The following is a 16,871-nucleotide window of genomic DNA, read 5'->3' as shown; positions in this document are numbered from 1 at the left end:
AATAATCATTATCCTATAAATAATTTCAAATTACAATTTAAACTATTTGTATAATGCACAAAATCATGAATATTATTAAACAATAACTAGCTATTATGCAGTTACATTTATAACTCGTTCCAGTAATGTCAAATAATGTAAATTACATTTAATTTTGCGCCCAAAAAAATGTAAAATCTGCGAGAAACGGGTTCCTAATGGAAGTGGAGCCATTAGCAGCCATATTTTCCGCTTTTCTCGTTATGTCCGTAATTCCTTTCACAATATAATATTTTCTCGTTTATTTCTAATTAACCCTAACGTTTTGATTTCAAGTATAATCTAACTTCTTGATAATAAAATATACGAATAACTAAACAAGTTAAAAAAACAGTAAGCTAAATTTAAACTCAGCACAATATAATATAGACGTCGATACTTTAATATCTTTTTACCCGACTGCCTGCGGTTACGTGTTTTATTTAGTATCCCAGTATACTGAACAAACTTGTCAATATCGGCCGGACGAAGTTTGCGACAACTTTCGAACTATCGCAGACTGTCCGCAAACATTGTCGCTTATGGTGCTCCTAGTCTATAGACTGTCCCTTACTATTCAATAACTACTACCCTGCACCCGTAGCATGGCTAAAGTAGAGATACGAAAGTATAGACTAACAGCGGAGATAAACTGTGTAGGTGAATATCAAAACCCGGCAAGTCACACCCATACTCGAAACTGAACTATGAATAATAATAATAATATCTATGCACGATTCACACCACGTCAGTCTGGCCCCGTGCTAAGTACCTAAAGGACTTGTGTTACAGGTACCGGACAACGGAAATATATTTAATACTTTTATACTATACATATATTTAAGATTTTTATTATATCATACACATATTTAATACACATCCAGACCCGGGAACATTGAAAACTTTTTTGTTCCGTCGGCGGGATTCGAACCCGCGACCCCCGGCTTGAGCTACCGATGCGCTCACCACTGAGCCACAGAGGTCGTCAATGAATGGCGCTAAATTTGAAATTTAATTCTCTTTGTGTTTCTTTTTTCCAAATCAGGATAAATCCCCAAAAACTGTATAAAAACAACGTTTAAAATCAACGATTTATTTCAAAACCACCGGGTTTTGAAATAAATCGTTGATTTTAAACGTTGTTTTTATACAGTTTATCCATTGACAAATCGAAATCATACTCAAGCACGTCCACTTCGACCAATCACAACTAAGAATGGCGTCCAAGATGGCAGCCAGTTTGAAGAATTTTCGAGAGAAATACACCTCGCTGTCGTCGATTTTATTGAATTTTGTGAGAAATGTAAGAACGCAATATAAAAATTAGTGACGTGAATCCTGGCAGAGCAAAGAAGATGTCTGTGTCAAAAGTTAAAAAGAAAAATGCCGAGAATAAAGTTAAACTACATTATAATAAGATGTGTGTTATTTTATGGTTTAGTAAAATATTACGTTGAAGCAACCCTCGGTACGGGATTGTCAAAATAAGATTTATCAAAACTAGGTAAGTCCAGTACCTATTTTTCATAATCCGGTAAGTCCACAGCTATATTTTTCAAACTCCGATAAATTTCGACAGTATACATCAAACACCGATATGTCCAAACTTTAAAAAGGTTTTAAAGCGTAATCTCTTATCAAAACTATATTTTTATAATTTCATTTACACACCATCTCCTATATAAATCAGCATTTGCTAAAAATTCCAAGAAATACCTTTATCAATAGCCAAAAACATATTTCTAACATTTGCCAAGTTTATGGTGGACATACTGGGATTTATATTTGCCTACACAACTGAAGGTGCATGCCGTTCCGATATTTACCGGGGCTAGCCGCGATCGACAAAAAATCTAATAAAATGCCACTTTATGACATAGACTATAGTATTTATCTTATACTTTTGTATTTCTACTGTAGCCTTGCTACGGGCGCTGATGGATGCATGGTTAAATATTTTTGTAGTTGTGTTGACTACTAGCAAGGTGGCTGAAATAATTTATACTTAATATTATAAATGCGAAAGTATCTCTGCCTGTCTGTCTGTCTGTCTGTCTCGTTTTCACGCCAAAACTACCCAACCGATTATAATGAAATTTTGTTTACAGATATTCTAAAGCCTGAGAAAGGACATAGCCTACTTTTTTACTGGGAAAAAGCGTTGTAAGGGGGTGAAAATGCGTAAATTTGTTCAAATTAAGTTAGTTCCAAAAATTCAAAATAAATAGATGGCGCCGTGCGTCTCCTACATCGCGCTAACGCTTGCCCAGAAGTCGTTCTATAAGGGGTGGTATTATCGTAGAGTTAATATTATTTGATTGTTATTTCTTTAATACGTTACTTATTTTTTACGTTACTTTTTAAATCAGTAATATATCTATGCAGTGACGTAACCTTAAACCTATCAATGATAAATACTAAATAGTTTATGAGTAAAGTTGTGTAATTGGGGGGCTAAATAAGCTTAAAAATTTGGCATAACATATAAAGATTAATTTAAAAAATTGAAATATTATATGCACACTAATAGGGTTGTTGTGAAAGTGTAGGGGGCTTGGGAGTAGGATGGCTCCTTGCAAGGCTACTTCTACATTATTATATTATGACTTACAATTATGTATGGATGTTGACATTGTAAAATTTTAAGTGACAATTGTAAATTTTATTTTAAAAAGATTAATTTTTTTCTCACTTTTTTGGTAAAAAGTGAGAAAAAAATTAATCCTTAATTTTAAATTTTAATTAAGTTCTTCTCGCCGGGATAGTTCCCGAACCGGTGGTAAGCACCATTAGCATCAACGTTTTGAAAGTATTTGTCACAAATCTATTCCGAAATAAAACAATTTTTATTATTTATTTTATTTATTATTAGTGATTATGAGGAAGAGGAGAAAGAGGAATTTTCACGCGCAAATTTAGAGGATATTTTTTGAGGAAGAGGATGCGGATGAGGAAGTGGAAGCGGATGAGGAAGAGGATGATAGGAAATTATAAATACTAGCTGACCCAACACAAAAGTCTTTGTCCTGTCTATCCATAACTAGGTACATACATTACACAAAAAATAATTAAAAGGGCATTTTCCAGTGGACCAAACTATGAATCTAAACCATTCTCAAAACACACACAATAAATAATCATCAAAATCGGTCCAGCAATTAAGGAGGAGTTCAGTAACATGCAAAACACACGCACACAAAAAAGATGAATACGCGACGCGCATGCGCAGTGAAATTCCTCATAAATTCCTCTTAAATTTTGAGGAAGCGATAGCGGAAGAGCATTTTTTTATTTTTATTTATGAGGATGCGGTAACAGTTGAGGAACCGAAAATATTGCGGAACTTCCTCATTATGAGGAAGCGGAAGAGGAATCCTCAGCAACCCTACTGACACTGCACAGCTGTTTTGATTTAAGGGGTACCAGGGTTTTCTTATTAAAGCTTTTGATACCAATTTTGTTGACATCGCGCGCTATAAACTGAAGTCCACGCGGACGAAGTCGCGGGCAACAGCTAGTATCATTACTATTTGCTGTCTTTTCGAGTCACGTTGTATTCCTTGCATATATAATGCAATTGGATTTCGAGCAAATAAGTTAGCCACAATTAAAACTATTCCATGGTAGGACTGCACTATACATAAAAACACCAGAGATAACATTTTCTTATCTATTACTAGGCAGAACCTTTTCAACTTTAATGTTTAAGAGACTGTAATCTGCTGAGCTTACTTCCTATCTTCTATGTAGTTGCTTTAATGTAAAATGAAATATCACCTAAGCTGGCTGGGTGCCAGCTCAACTTTTACCGACAAAAGGAGTTCTACTATTTTTCCTAATTCTTTTTTTTTTTTTTTCCTAATTCGCCTCTGTTGTGTTCGGTAGATTTACACAGCGTCGTTCACGCTATTGTACATGCTAATATTACGTTAGCATAGTGTTAAAGGGAATAAAAAGTGTGATATAGAGAGTGTAGCTGTTAAACAAAGTAATAATACTTTAGGGTGTGTATGTGTTGCCTAAGCGTTAGCTAATTTTGGTGAAAGTCCGGTCCCTTGTGAGGTAGACCGGCTGGTCGTGGAGGGAGTCCTGTGTTAGACATATCCAGGACATCCCTCCGTATACGGCTGAAGGCAAATCGCAGGTGGTTTTAGTGGGTAAGAGTCCCACATACCCCCGGGGTGCTTCAGCTAACTGAGGCACATCCCCAACCCGGGGCACCCATGATAGGTTTCCCCTGCGCATCGAAAAAAAGGGGGTGTGTATGTGTACCTATTATAGAGTTTACTGTTAAAAAAGCAGTGCTGAAAAACTTACTTTTGAATTCTATGTTTGGACCAACAACAACCAAATACAACATCCCACATAGATAAGATGCGATGTCGCAACGCAAAAATTTCAAATAGCACAGCACTCATTTACATCAGAAATTTTCACGATGCGTTCTGCGGCGTCGTAGATTTATACGATGCGACGCCGCAACGCAGTGTTGTGGCCTGGCCTTTTCTATGACCCCCAGCATCATGAATACATGTCTAAAAAAACTCTTTCTTTTAGCACTGCTACTTTTCCAATAAAGTAAGTTTTTACGTGGTAGAGCCATGCTTCGGCGCGAATGGACCGGCTTGACCGGAGAAATACCACGTTCTCAAAGAAGTCCGGCGTGAAACAGCGCTTGCGCAGTGTTTCGCCGAGTGAGTGAATTTACCAATCCCCTACCCTATTCCCTTCCCTACCCTCCCCTATTCCCTTCCCTATCCTCCCCTATTCCCTTTCCTACCCTCTCCTATTACCCTATTCCCTCTTAAAAGGCCGGCAACGCACTTGCAGCTCTTCTGATGCTGCGAGTGTCCATGGGCGACGGAAGTTGCTTTCCATCAGGTGACCCGTTTGCTCGTTTGCCCCCTTATTTCATAAAAAAAACCTGTAAAGCCTCTGCATCGTCTTATAAATATGGAAGCTACTAATATTAATATAATAGCTTTAATGTCTACCAATTTATAACATCCATATAAGATATTGAGCTATTTCATGCACTTTAGCAATTAATCTGTATCAAAAATTAACCTTTGTCTACGGTTATATTACTCTTTAATTTGTCTTCTATCTACAAGCGATATTGAACTCTACTCAAACGTCTTAAAGGCTAAGATCGAATGGCGATGATTGTTATAGGTTTTTGATCAATATTTATTCACAACGGAAATTTGGCCATAGAATATGCCGTTTTAGGATAGTAGTTTAACGTGGGTGCTAGCGACTAGCAAGCTTTTTATGCTAATGGCAAGTCATTACTGGCACGCAAAATTTGGTTTCTAGATAAAAAAGGTAAATAGGTTATTCAAATACATAGATATCATAGAAGGTCACTAAGTTCGCTATAGAGTATATAGAGTGTTTAAAATTTCAGCAAGCTGAGTAAGCTCTTATTTGGTAAAGGTGTTGAAATGTTTTTAATTCTTTAGTTTTGTTTGTATTGTTTACCAAATAGTTTATTTCTTTCTTTCTATCAAAATAATAGAAGACTCCGTTGCTCCAAAATCTGTTTATCGCACGGGAATCGTACGTTTTTTCTATCCTTTGTCTTTTAGCAGGACTCAAGGTATCCTAAAGATCGCCGTGGCAATCCTAGCCTCAAAAGTATACAGCCGTACGTTCCTTTTCGGAAGTCGGTTAAGGCTGGCCACACACACGCGTTTTCCGTATTCGATTTCCTAACGTGGAATTACGATATTTTGGAATTCTGTGAGAGTAGCTTAAACGTTCGTTTTTTTCACGCGCCGGCTTGCACTTGAAACGTACGTGCGTCGTTCCGTTCGGAAAAAAGCGAACGTTTGCGCCAGTTTATTTATTTACTGATTTCTTGCATTCGGATTTCCGAATACGGAAAACAAATTCGGACGTCGTATTGGGAAAACGTGCGTGCGGAATTCATTCCGTTCGGGAACAAGCGAACGTAGGCAAACGTGTTAGAAGTTAGAACTTAGAATACGTTCGCACACGTTCGCTTGTATTCGCTTCTATTAAACTACTCGATTTTATGCATTCGAATATATTATTTTCTACTGATTCCATGCATTCAGAATTCTGAATATGGAAAACGAAATCTGAACTCAAATCCGGAAAACGTGTGTATTCAGTCTAAACCTAGTCTCCCTACGGATTTGTACACAGTAACAATCTGCATCACTATGCAATAATCCTGTTGATATGACAGGACGGGATGATTGGACGGGGATGTAATTAATGCTTGATGCTGTGATTGTACAGGGATTGCTGGACGCAGCTCCCTAATGCTTTAATCCGTAGCAATATTAATGTGGATGTGTGTCCGTGTGTTCTAAGAGGTAACTCTTTGCCTTAGTTTGCTGTAGTAGCTAAATATTATGAAGAATTCAGAAAAAAAGTTTTTTTTTTTAAATATGATATAAGGGGCCAAACGAGCAAACGGGTCACTTGATGGAAAGCAACTTCCGTCGGCCATAGACACTCGCAGTATCAGAAGAGCTGCAGGTGTGTTGCCGGCCTTTTATGAGGGAATAGGGTAATAGGGGAGGATAGGCAAGGGAATAGGGGAGGGTAGGAAAGGAAATAGGAGAGGGTAGGGAAGGGAAAAGGGTAGGGGATTAGGTCTCCGGTAAACTCACTCACTCGGCGAAACATGGCGCAAGCATTGTTTCACGCCGGTTTTCTGTGAACCCGTGGTATTTCTCCGGTCGAGCCGGCCCATCGTGCCGAAGCATGGCTCTCCCACGTCAAAAGATTCAGAAAATGGATTTAGAGCAATGATAGTAATTTTAATGTACGATTAATGTGCGAGAACATTATCTAGCTACTTACATTGATATCACATGCAGGAGATTAATATTGTAATGCACAAACATATAAGGTGTAACAAAACTAAGTGATAATAATTTAGGCGTGTATGCGTCCCTTATATAGTTCACTGTGAAAGTAGCAGCGCTGAAAGAGCAAATTTTTTTGTGATTTGTATGGGCAAGAGTCATTATTTTTCCATACAAAGGTGAAAAATCTTTTTCAGTGCTGCTACTTTCACAGCGAACTCTATATAACCCATACACACCCTAAAGTATTATCATTTAGTTTTGTTACACCTTGTATAATATATTATATTATAGCACTACACGAAAGCTTTTTCCTTACCTCACATTAGGGTCGTCGCAGATATACAATTTCAAGTGTGCCTATCGTACAACTAAATTGCGTAGTTTCACAATTTAATTGGATAGCTTTTTAACCCTCGGTTGGTCGCGTGGGGTCTTTAAAAGCCCGAAGTTTGCGAAATCGAGAAAAAACTATATTTAAATTAATCGTAGCAATTCCGCTCTTTAGGTAGCTTCCTAGAAGGAATTATATTTAGATATAATTGCCACTAGTCTGAGCTCGCGTGCATGTATTATGTGTAACAGATGTGTTCACGCTGGGGTCTTTAAAGACCCCAGGGGCCTTATCATTAACTTTGTCAAAACCTGAGCTAATCCGCGCAGCTCAGAAAACACTTGTAAAGTAAATTGTTCTTTTTTCGCATCATAACAACTTTTACTTCTGAATGGTTGTAACCTGTAATAATTGTCTCTGAACTGGATTAAGAAATGTCAAACACGAACGTCAAATTTGACTCACGGAATTGTTTTTTTTTAGGAATTGAAATGGCTTAGCCATAACGACTAACGGAAAAATTGTAAATCAAGATGAAAATATAGTTTAAAAAAAATTGATATTTTTTATTATAAAATATACTATTTTCTAATATATAACGTCGTCAATGTAGGAATAGTTACTTTTGCACCGATTTATTGTATTTAAAGGTAATTATTATAAATGTGTAAATGGTTTTATTTATATTTTTTTGGTATTTTATAAGCCCTTTATGAAAACACTGAGAAAATAACACTCCTTCATGTTTATATTATCACAAGCATGGCGATCTAGAGGAGAAAGAATTCTCTGACATTGGCAACTAACTGAGTCGGCAATTAAAAAAAAGAAGAAGAAGGAGACAAAAAAAAGATAATTAGATATTGTTATTAAGTTTATAGAGATTATGTTATATGCAAGAAATTGATAAGTTTATTATATCCTATACCTATTTGATACCTACGCTAAATAATCTACCATAAAAAAGTCTTAGAAATGCATCAAACTTGTGGATTACAATTACATGCATTACAACAGAGTTGATGTCATGAGTTGAACATAGTTTGTTGAACTTGAACTCATTCTTGAACACCTACGTTTTTTTGAGCTTTCAAATAGGTATTATTGTAACATAAACAGGCAATTTATAAGTTTAATAATCCCCTTTTCGTGCCTTGTAAGGCATTTTACATTATTAGTATTGTATACGCTGAACCAAATATTTTTCAGGATAAAGGATGATTACTAACACTGAGATACTATAAGTACTACATTTTATAATAAAGAATTGCAAGTGTAATGATGACAAAGTCCTAGGAAGATAATATATATTCACTCAAAAGCTTTAATTAAAAGAAATTTAATAAATACTCGTTTTTAAGTGTTTTTTCATTTATTTTCTCACTTAAATATACCTACCTTAGATACATATTCATACACAGCTTTCATCAATAGGTAGGTACTATATTTGTCTTACATCTTATTATCAACCTAGTATCAGATAGGCAAGTGGTAAATCTCTTTTATATTATACTTATAAAAATATTTATACAGCGGAAATCTTAAACAAGGTCTTGTCACTTAAAATCAAAGAAGATGAATCAAATATCCCTTGTGTAAATATTAATTTATTATTATTAAAGGAGTTCAAATACAAACTTTTGATGAAAGATAAAAACAATATTATAATTTCAGACTTTTATTTGGCAAACCAATAACAATTAGAAACTGCATTGCAAGTTGCAACTATGGGAAATTGCCTGGGATATCTCAGACAGAGAGCGGTCAAGGGTTTTGTGTTCTTTGTGTTGTATTATGTTGTAGAATGCCTCCCGTGTGAGTATCTCTATATACTCACACAGGAGGAGTTCTGAATGTGTCAGAATTGCTCCTCAGTCACCAACGCAAATGCTTCAACGCATGACCACTCTGTCTGATAGGTCCCTAAAACGACCACATCTTTTTAAAATGTATAATACATGAGGACTTACGAAAGTCCTCATGTATTTTAAATTTTAATGTAATAATATAAAACTAATATTATTATTATTGAGGTACAAAAGTATTTTTGGTAATACATAATAATATATGTTCCTATGATAATATTATGTTTTATGAACAATAAGTTCCATATGTTTGTTATGCAATTCTTATTAAGTAAGTCTTTTTTGGAAAAGTACTATAATGTAGGTTTTTGTTTTTGAGTAAAATTTAGTGATTTACACTATTACCATCATATAATACCATATTGTAGTCAAGAGAAGAAGTTATAAATGAAAAAGTGCTCATATGAGAATTTAGCTAATTGGGATTCTATGATATTATCAATTATTTAACTTTTCTATTAGTTTAGGTGTGTCAATGTTTATCCGGAGCATGTTATACATACATCTAAAGTTTAAAAGGTTGTGTTCTGAAAATTCTTGTTAAAAGTAAGTACTTAATATTGAATTTACCTCTTTGGTGCAGTGTTTATCATGCATATACCAAAATACTTCAGGTTTACAAGGAAATAGTTTGTGAAATAACACAAAAACCTACAATGCAAATATAAGATTGTACCTGTAGGTTTTTGGTGAAAATTCATACTTGTTTTACAGTAATTATACACAACACTTGTGTTCCTTATACCTTGTATGTGTTTCTTGTGTACTAAATCAATGCAGTCTTAGCTCATCGCACAAATGCAAACCTTATTGTTGACTAGACATATAGGTATATTGTACTAATATACTACACCTCATTTATGTTATTATTCTGAAACCTCACTAACACTAAATGGATTACTAAGGTCTCTACGTCTTTACTTATGTATCACTTCGTGATTAACTTGAGAATACTTAATCGTTTTCCAAAAATTTGGACACTTCGAATGTTTAGTTTTTTGGTTTTAATAACGAATTATTTTCACTAAAATATATGCTATAGACTAAAATATAACTTATTAAGTAACTAATCAACTAAATAGCAATATAATTTAAGACTAAAAAGTATGTAATAAAATTACTAAAATGTAAACTATTCAGTAAAAGCTACTCGTTGGTTGGTGTTTATTGAATTGCTGTATTTGACGTAAAAGCAAGCGAGCTTATGTCAGAAGTGTTGTCATGATACCAAATGATACGAAATTATTACTCAGTTAACAATGGAGAAGTGAGTTTTGTGTCACGTGACCACTGACTGGCTGGAAAATAGAGGTCATGGTACCAAAATGCGAGCCAGTCAGTATTCTGGCTGGCTTTAAGAGCTCATGATAGAGGGGCAGGTGACCAACCGCGTAATTAAATTCGATTGGATATTTTCATACAGTTTTCACACCGAAATGGGTTTCTTTTGTGATTTTCCTTGTATTTTAATAATAAATCAATTAAAATGTTCGTGTGTTAATTCTCATTGTTTTATATTGCATATAGGTAGTTTTAGACGCACTTTTCCAGAAATGCATATTTTGCTATGTAGACCAAAATGATGATGATTATTTTTTGGTAATGATTAGAAACTAATTGTCGGTATATTTACCATACGTTTAAAGTATTACAACATAAAAATGTATAAAATATATAAGGTATTGTTGCTGAAAATTTGTCAATGTTTAACATTCCACAGTTTACATGTTATTTGGACTTAGCTTTTTAAATTACAATCTAAGTTGTAGGAAATTTAACTGTTATTTTAGTTACCTACACGTTTTACCACAATTTTAAAATAATGTTGAAATTTTTTTAATTTGTCCAACTCACGGTTTCCACTTGAATTTTTTTGACTTCTATTTTTTATTTGTAAGTTTTGGTCTTAGAATATAATCTTTTCATGAAATTTGATTAACATTGAATTAAATAACAATAATTTACAGAAAAAAGTTAAGAAATATATAAATTTATGCCATTTTTATGTCATTTAATTTTCGGGCTTTCAAAGACCCCAGGTGACCAACGGCGTTATTTTGAAAGCGCGACCAACCGAGGGTTAATTTGTAGGTAATCGGAAAGAATCGCGGTTCTTAAACGATCGGTGTCCAATTGTTTAGTTGTACAATTTAGTTGGATGCAATGTGCGAGCTCTCATAAGTCGCTATAGCTATTGGTATACTATGCGATGTAGTTGGCCAACTTGAAATTGTAAGTCTGCGGTCGCTCTAAACTTTAAAGACGGAAAATCGACACTACTAGCGACAGACGAATCCTTTCAATATGACTCTCAAAGTTGGTAAAGTTAGAATGGGTTGCACCAACTTGTAACTTTAACTACAATGCAAAATGTAAAATTTTTGATTAAAGTTAAAAATTGACGCCATCAAGACGCCACATTTAACCATAACCCTAGCACAACAAGGCTTTAAACAGCACATGGCGAAAAAAGGAACTAACGCTGTCATCATACAAAAACGCCATTTTTGACAGTTCTCCTTTACCAGCAGCCCACGCCCACGTTCTTATAAAGCCTTGTCGGACCAGCAACGTCTTCTGTCAAATTCTGTGGTCAAAGTTAAGGTTAAAGCCTTAACTATTAGCCTTAACTATAACCATAACTTTCACCATAACTTTAACTTTAATCACGCCATGCAACCTAACCTTAGATACTGAATATTTAAGAAACATCTTAATTTCTGTATCAACATCATGAATCGCGTAATAAAGCAATTTAAAAACCCGATTTCCTCCATCCATCACTTGGAATCAGTGTTAACATCCATAACCCAGTTTAAAATAACAACTATGATTCAAACGATGTTTTTAGCACTTGTCTAATGCGAAACATTTGTTGAAATATATTTTTGCAATATAAATGAATCTTTTTTGACAAGTTTATTGACCGAACGTAAAATGTACGTAAAGTGGCCTCTACATGATGGCCCATGGTGGATTCACAAGCGATTACGAACGTGTAGCTTATCACGCTACTATTAAAAAGAGGAAATACCTAATAGCTATGTCCACACTATGCGCTTTCGTCTTCAATTTTCGTCATCTTCTTTGTATTCAACTTTCGTTTGGCGCTTTCAATAATTATTGAATGCGTTAACGAACGCAACGCCAACATTGTCATTTTTGTTAAGTTACATTGTCTGTCAGCTTTGTAACATGTGCGACGAGAACATTTTACTGGGTGGAATATGTGCGGCTTATTTAGTCATAAGAAATTCCAGAAAAAATTGAACTAAGTGAAAGTTTTGGATACGCTCAGAACTCAGAGTGCATGCGTTCGGGCATGACTCACGTACGCTGTTGACTGCTACGCATGCCCTTGATGAACAAAAAAAAAGGCACAGTGTGGACAAAGCTATTCGTATTTTTCTATGTTTGTAATGAATAAACTCAAAGTTTTGAGTTTTATTATTATTAGTACGGATCATAAGGAAGCCAATATCGACTTCCATACTAATATTATAAATGCGAAAGTGTGTCTGTCTGTCTGTTACCTCTTCACGCTCAAACCGCTGAACCGATTTTGCTGAAATTTGGCATGGAGATACTTTAAGTCCCGGGAAAGGACATAGGATACTTTTTATTCCGATAAAATGTACGGTCCCCGCGCGATAAACGAGTTTTGGCGCAACGGAGTTGCGGGCGTCATCTGGTTGTTAATATCGCACTGAATTTTCGGGACATAATAGTTTCTGGCGTATTTTCTCTCACGCGGGAAACTTTATTTTTCGTAATGAATGATAAACAAAAACCTTTTGAAAAATTCTAAAATTCTTTCTGTTCACTGCTAATTCGGGTTTTAATGACTCCTCATAACCCATTTTTCGCATGTAGGCTGCCACTAAACAATAGAAACAAAAATAAATCCTCATAAAACTAAAAAACGCAGGGAAAACTCTAGAACAAAACCTAATGACACAATTATATAAAGTAGGTGAGAGCTGGCGTCGAATAAAAGAGCATAAATACGGGTGCTAGTGATAACGCAAAGTGAGGAAATTGCTAATTAGTTTATTTCAAAAAGAAAAATAACCTCTTTTTTAAATCGGTTAAAAAGGTAGAAATCTGTTTTTTGTAGAAAATATATTTATTTGATACGATGACTGATAAGTTTATAATTGCGCCAGTTCATCACATGGGAACCGTACATTTTCATAAATCTAGCTTACTATAAGTATATGGACTTAGTTTTACAGATGATTTCACCAGTAGCCTTAGCACGGCCACCAGTAGAAATGCGAAAGTATGGACAAACTGTGGAGATAAACTTAAGGTAGCGTTCCGATCTTTTTTCGTTCCCAAAAATTTAATTAAAATGACACTTTATGACAGACTATAGTCCTAAAAATTCAAATAATATCCTACTCTATGACATATACTATAGTCTGTCATAAAGTGGCATTTTAATTGAATTTTTGTCGGTCGCGATTGGCCGCAGTAAACATCGGAACGGCACCTTTAGTGTATGTCCACAGTTTGTCCATACTTTCGCATTTCTACTGGTGGCCGTGCTAAGGCTACAGGTCTATCACTATTCACTAGGTACATGTATAATGTGTATCACCTTTATATATTTTGTAGTACAGAATCATTGTAATGATGTCACTTACACTATTATTGGTGCATAGTATGATTCAGTAGCTGCTATTGTTATAAAAAGTGTCATATAAATATAGTCAATTACAGAGCAATTGTGATGAACTTATCAACGTGTGATGTAGAGCTTATTTCTGTCATTGTAGAGTAGTACACGCTATGTTATTGTCGTCTTTATAAACGCGTCGAAAATTGACGAACACTTTAAATGTTTGACCTATAAAATTAGGAAAAAGATACTTCTTTCTTGCGAAATTAGGTATGGTCACATATAAAAGCTCCTTTTCAAAATGTATTATCTTTATTTAAGTATATTATGCTTATAAAAGAGGTTTTTTTTTTAAGTTTATTGATGTTTTTTTTTTATTCTTTTCCAGGTCCCGACATACAGAAAAGATGGCGCATTGGAGAATAATCACTTTGCTGTGCATCGCGATCATAATCGTTGACGCCCGGAGAATGCACGCGAAACGCGAGACCAAATCACATCTGTGCGATCCAGTTTTCAATAACACAAACAAAATCCAATGCTACTGCGCCAAAGACTCCCGACAGGAAATCATAAAGAGCGCTGAATGCTTTGCAACAATCGATGGTGTTGAAATTGACGATAAAAACTGGGAAGAGTTTAGTGAACTACAGAATGCGACAAAACTTGTGTTTATGAGAACCAGTGTGACCTTGAAATACATCCCTGAACATGCATTTAAACATACCAAGAGACTACATAAAGTGGAAGTTAAATATGCAAACATAGAGGCTATACAACCGTTCGCTTTCGCTAATCTAAGTGCTGTTAGAGAAATAATACTAAGTGATAATCAGATAAAGACTCTTCAAGTTCATTCGTTCGCTCATCACAAGGAACTAGAAATAATAAGTTTAGATGCTAACGCCATAACTGAGATTAATAGAGACGTATTCATCGATCTACCTTCACTGCAAAAGCTTTATTTAACGAACAACAAACTAATAACGTTACACGATCGTGCGTTTATTCATTTGACAAATCTAAAAGAGCTAGAAATAGACAGAAACAGTCTATTCTCGCTGAACAGTGAAACATTTTCCGGATTGAGCAAACTAGAGAAGCTAGATTTGAGTGGGAATAGCTTAGAAGTTATAGGCGATAATACATTTTTGCCGCTGAAAAACCTAAAATCCCTAAATCTGGAAGGGAATAAAATACAGCTGCTAGATTCCAAAGCGTTCAAGGGATTGGCGAAACTCGAATCACTTTCCCTAGCTCATAACGCGTTGACGAGTGTTGATAATGAAAAAACATTCGATGGACTGAAGTCGCTAGTTGTTCTGAGTTTGAAAGGAAACAAGTTAGCGAATCTGAAACCCGAAGTCATGGCTCCGATACTTGAGAACTTTTACAACAATGCAAGCAACTTGGATGTGGAAGGTAAAGTTTGAACTTACAATCTATACAATGTATTTGCTTCTGAATACAAACTTTTGAAAGTTTTTTTGCAGTAAAAATAATCTTCGATTAGTTGGTTTTCCATAGATTAGTAGTCTGTCCTCAAAATATTGAGTCTTTACTCAAAATAATGAGTATTTTGATAAATCATTAATGTTATATACAAGATGTTAGTGTAAAAAAGTGTAAAGTTGTTCATTTTGACTGGTTCATTTGATGGTTTTAAGGATAACGGTGTTTACACTAACACACTGTATATTTTAATGAATGTATAAATTTGTTTTTCTAAAATATTTGGAAACAACAAGCTCTATTACGCTATTTTTATCAAGAATTATATTATCTTATTTCAGTTTAAACCTTAAAACCTTACCCTAACGTTTAATCATATTTCAAATACATAATAAATAAGAAACTGCGAAGTCAAAACATTTTGATATATGTTATTGATTGGTTCTTGGTGGAAATTTATATTGAACACTAATAAAACACAACTTTTCTTGCACTTTTTCCACTATATTAATATAGTGGAAAAAGTGCACGAAAAGTTGTGTTTTATTAGTGTTCAAAACATTTTGAAAAAAAAAAAATACATATTCCATTTAATATTTTTTAATTAACAATATTTTTTTCAATTTCAGACAACAACTTCCCTTGTGCCTGTCAACTGGATTGGTTCCTCATCCTCCTCAACAAAACCAGAAGCCCCTACCTCAAAGTGGCAACAGAAAACCTCAAGTGTAACCCAACATCAGAGATCAGAGAGAAATGGAACAAAGCAGCCGAGTCAGAGAAGAATGTTGAAGAAGAAAATGCAGCAAACAACGATTACGAATATTACGACGATACACAACTGAATGGCAAACTATTCTACGTAGACATGAGATACTTACTGAACTGTAGCAACGTTTATAACAACGAAGTGATAGATGTACAAAGCATTCTGAACCCGCCTACTACAACTACGAAAAAACCAGTAACAGAACTACCAAAAGTCGCATTTACTCCAACCAAACCTGAGAAACCAAAGAACGAAGTAACTACGAAGCTACCAGATAAGTATACCGACAATAATGATTTTACGACGAGCAAACTAGCAACCGTGTCAGCGAAACCTGATGATAAATACGAAGCTAACAATATGGCAGCAGACGAAGGACACACAAGAATAAAGGCATATCGTAGCACACAAGAAGAAATTGTCTCTTCCCCTGTAAACTCAGCTATAGACACCGTATCGTCTGTTTCAATGATCGCTATAACATTGTATTTAACATATTTAATTAAGTATTAGACACGTATGTTAATAATTAATAATTTAATCTCACAGTCATTAAAATAAACGTAATTTAAGGAAGCTGGTCTTTTAATTTTCCTTTCATAGTAGCTAGAAGCAAATGCCTAAAATAATGAACGGCACTGAGCTATGTGCTTTTAATTTAAGAGGATACACCAAGGGCGAGAGAAATTGAAAATAGGTATTTGAAAATGTATTGCTGTCTCACCAATCTCAAGTCTCCCATCGCAGAGCGGGAAAGAGACAACACGACAAAAGTTCTAATAAAAGAACAGAAAATCTTCGATTCGTTGTCCGCTGATTCCTTCTCCAAAACTTAACCGATTTAAATACTTTTTTTATTAAGAATTAATACAAGGCTTGAGCTGTGTTCCTCAAAAACTTCTATTTAAAAATAGAAGTCTTTGGTGTTCCTATGTTTTATTTTTTTGTATATTCTAGCCAGTTT

At 34.8% G+C, this 16,871-nt stretch overlaps 1 protein-coding gene across 2 annotated transcripts in view; it reads left to right on the top strand.

Moving 5' to 3' along the window:
• The window catches only part of LOC121734681 (connectin-like), a 98,563-nt gene extending 82,110 nt beyond the window's left edge, over positions 1 to 16,453 (top strand). Inside the window, exons 1-3 of one of the 2 annotated variants that reach the window (XM_042125281.1) lie at positions 13,822 to 13,956; positions 14,075 to 15,108; positions 15,768 to 16,453. In XM_042125281.1, the coding sequence (XP_041981215.1) occupies positions 14,094 to 15,108; positions 15,768 to 16,420 (1,668 nt within the window). In that variant the 5' untranslated portion in view covers positions 13,822 to 13,956; positions 14,075 to 14,093 and the 3' untranslated portion in view covers positions 16,421 to 16,453. Of the gene's footprint in view, positions 1 to 13,821; positions 13,957 to 14,074; positions 15,109 to 15,767 lie in introns of those variants that run through there. The other variant, XM_042125280.1, reaches the window with a different exon arrangement.
• The last annotated feature ends 418 nt before the right edge of the window (positions 16,454 to 16,871 follow it).

The sequence above is a fragment of the Aricia agestis genome, chromosome 16 (genome assembly GCF_905147365.1).
Source record: "Aricia agestis chromosome 16, ilAriAges1.1, whole genome shotgun sequence".
NCBI classification, from domain to species: Eukaryota; Metazoa; Arthropoda; class Insecta; order Lepidoptera; family Lycaenidae; genus Aricia; species Aricia agestis.
The sequence above is the reverse complement of the archived record's forward strand: the minus strand, read 5'-3'. Positions and strand labels throughout refer to the sequence as shown.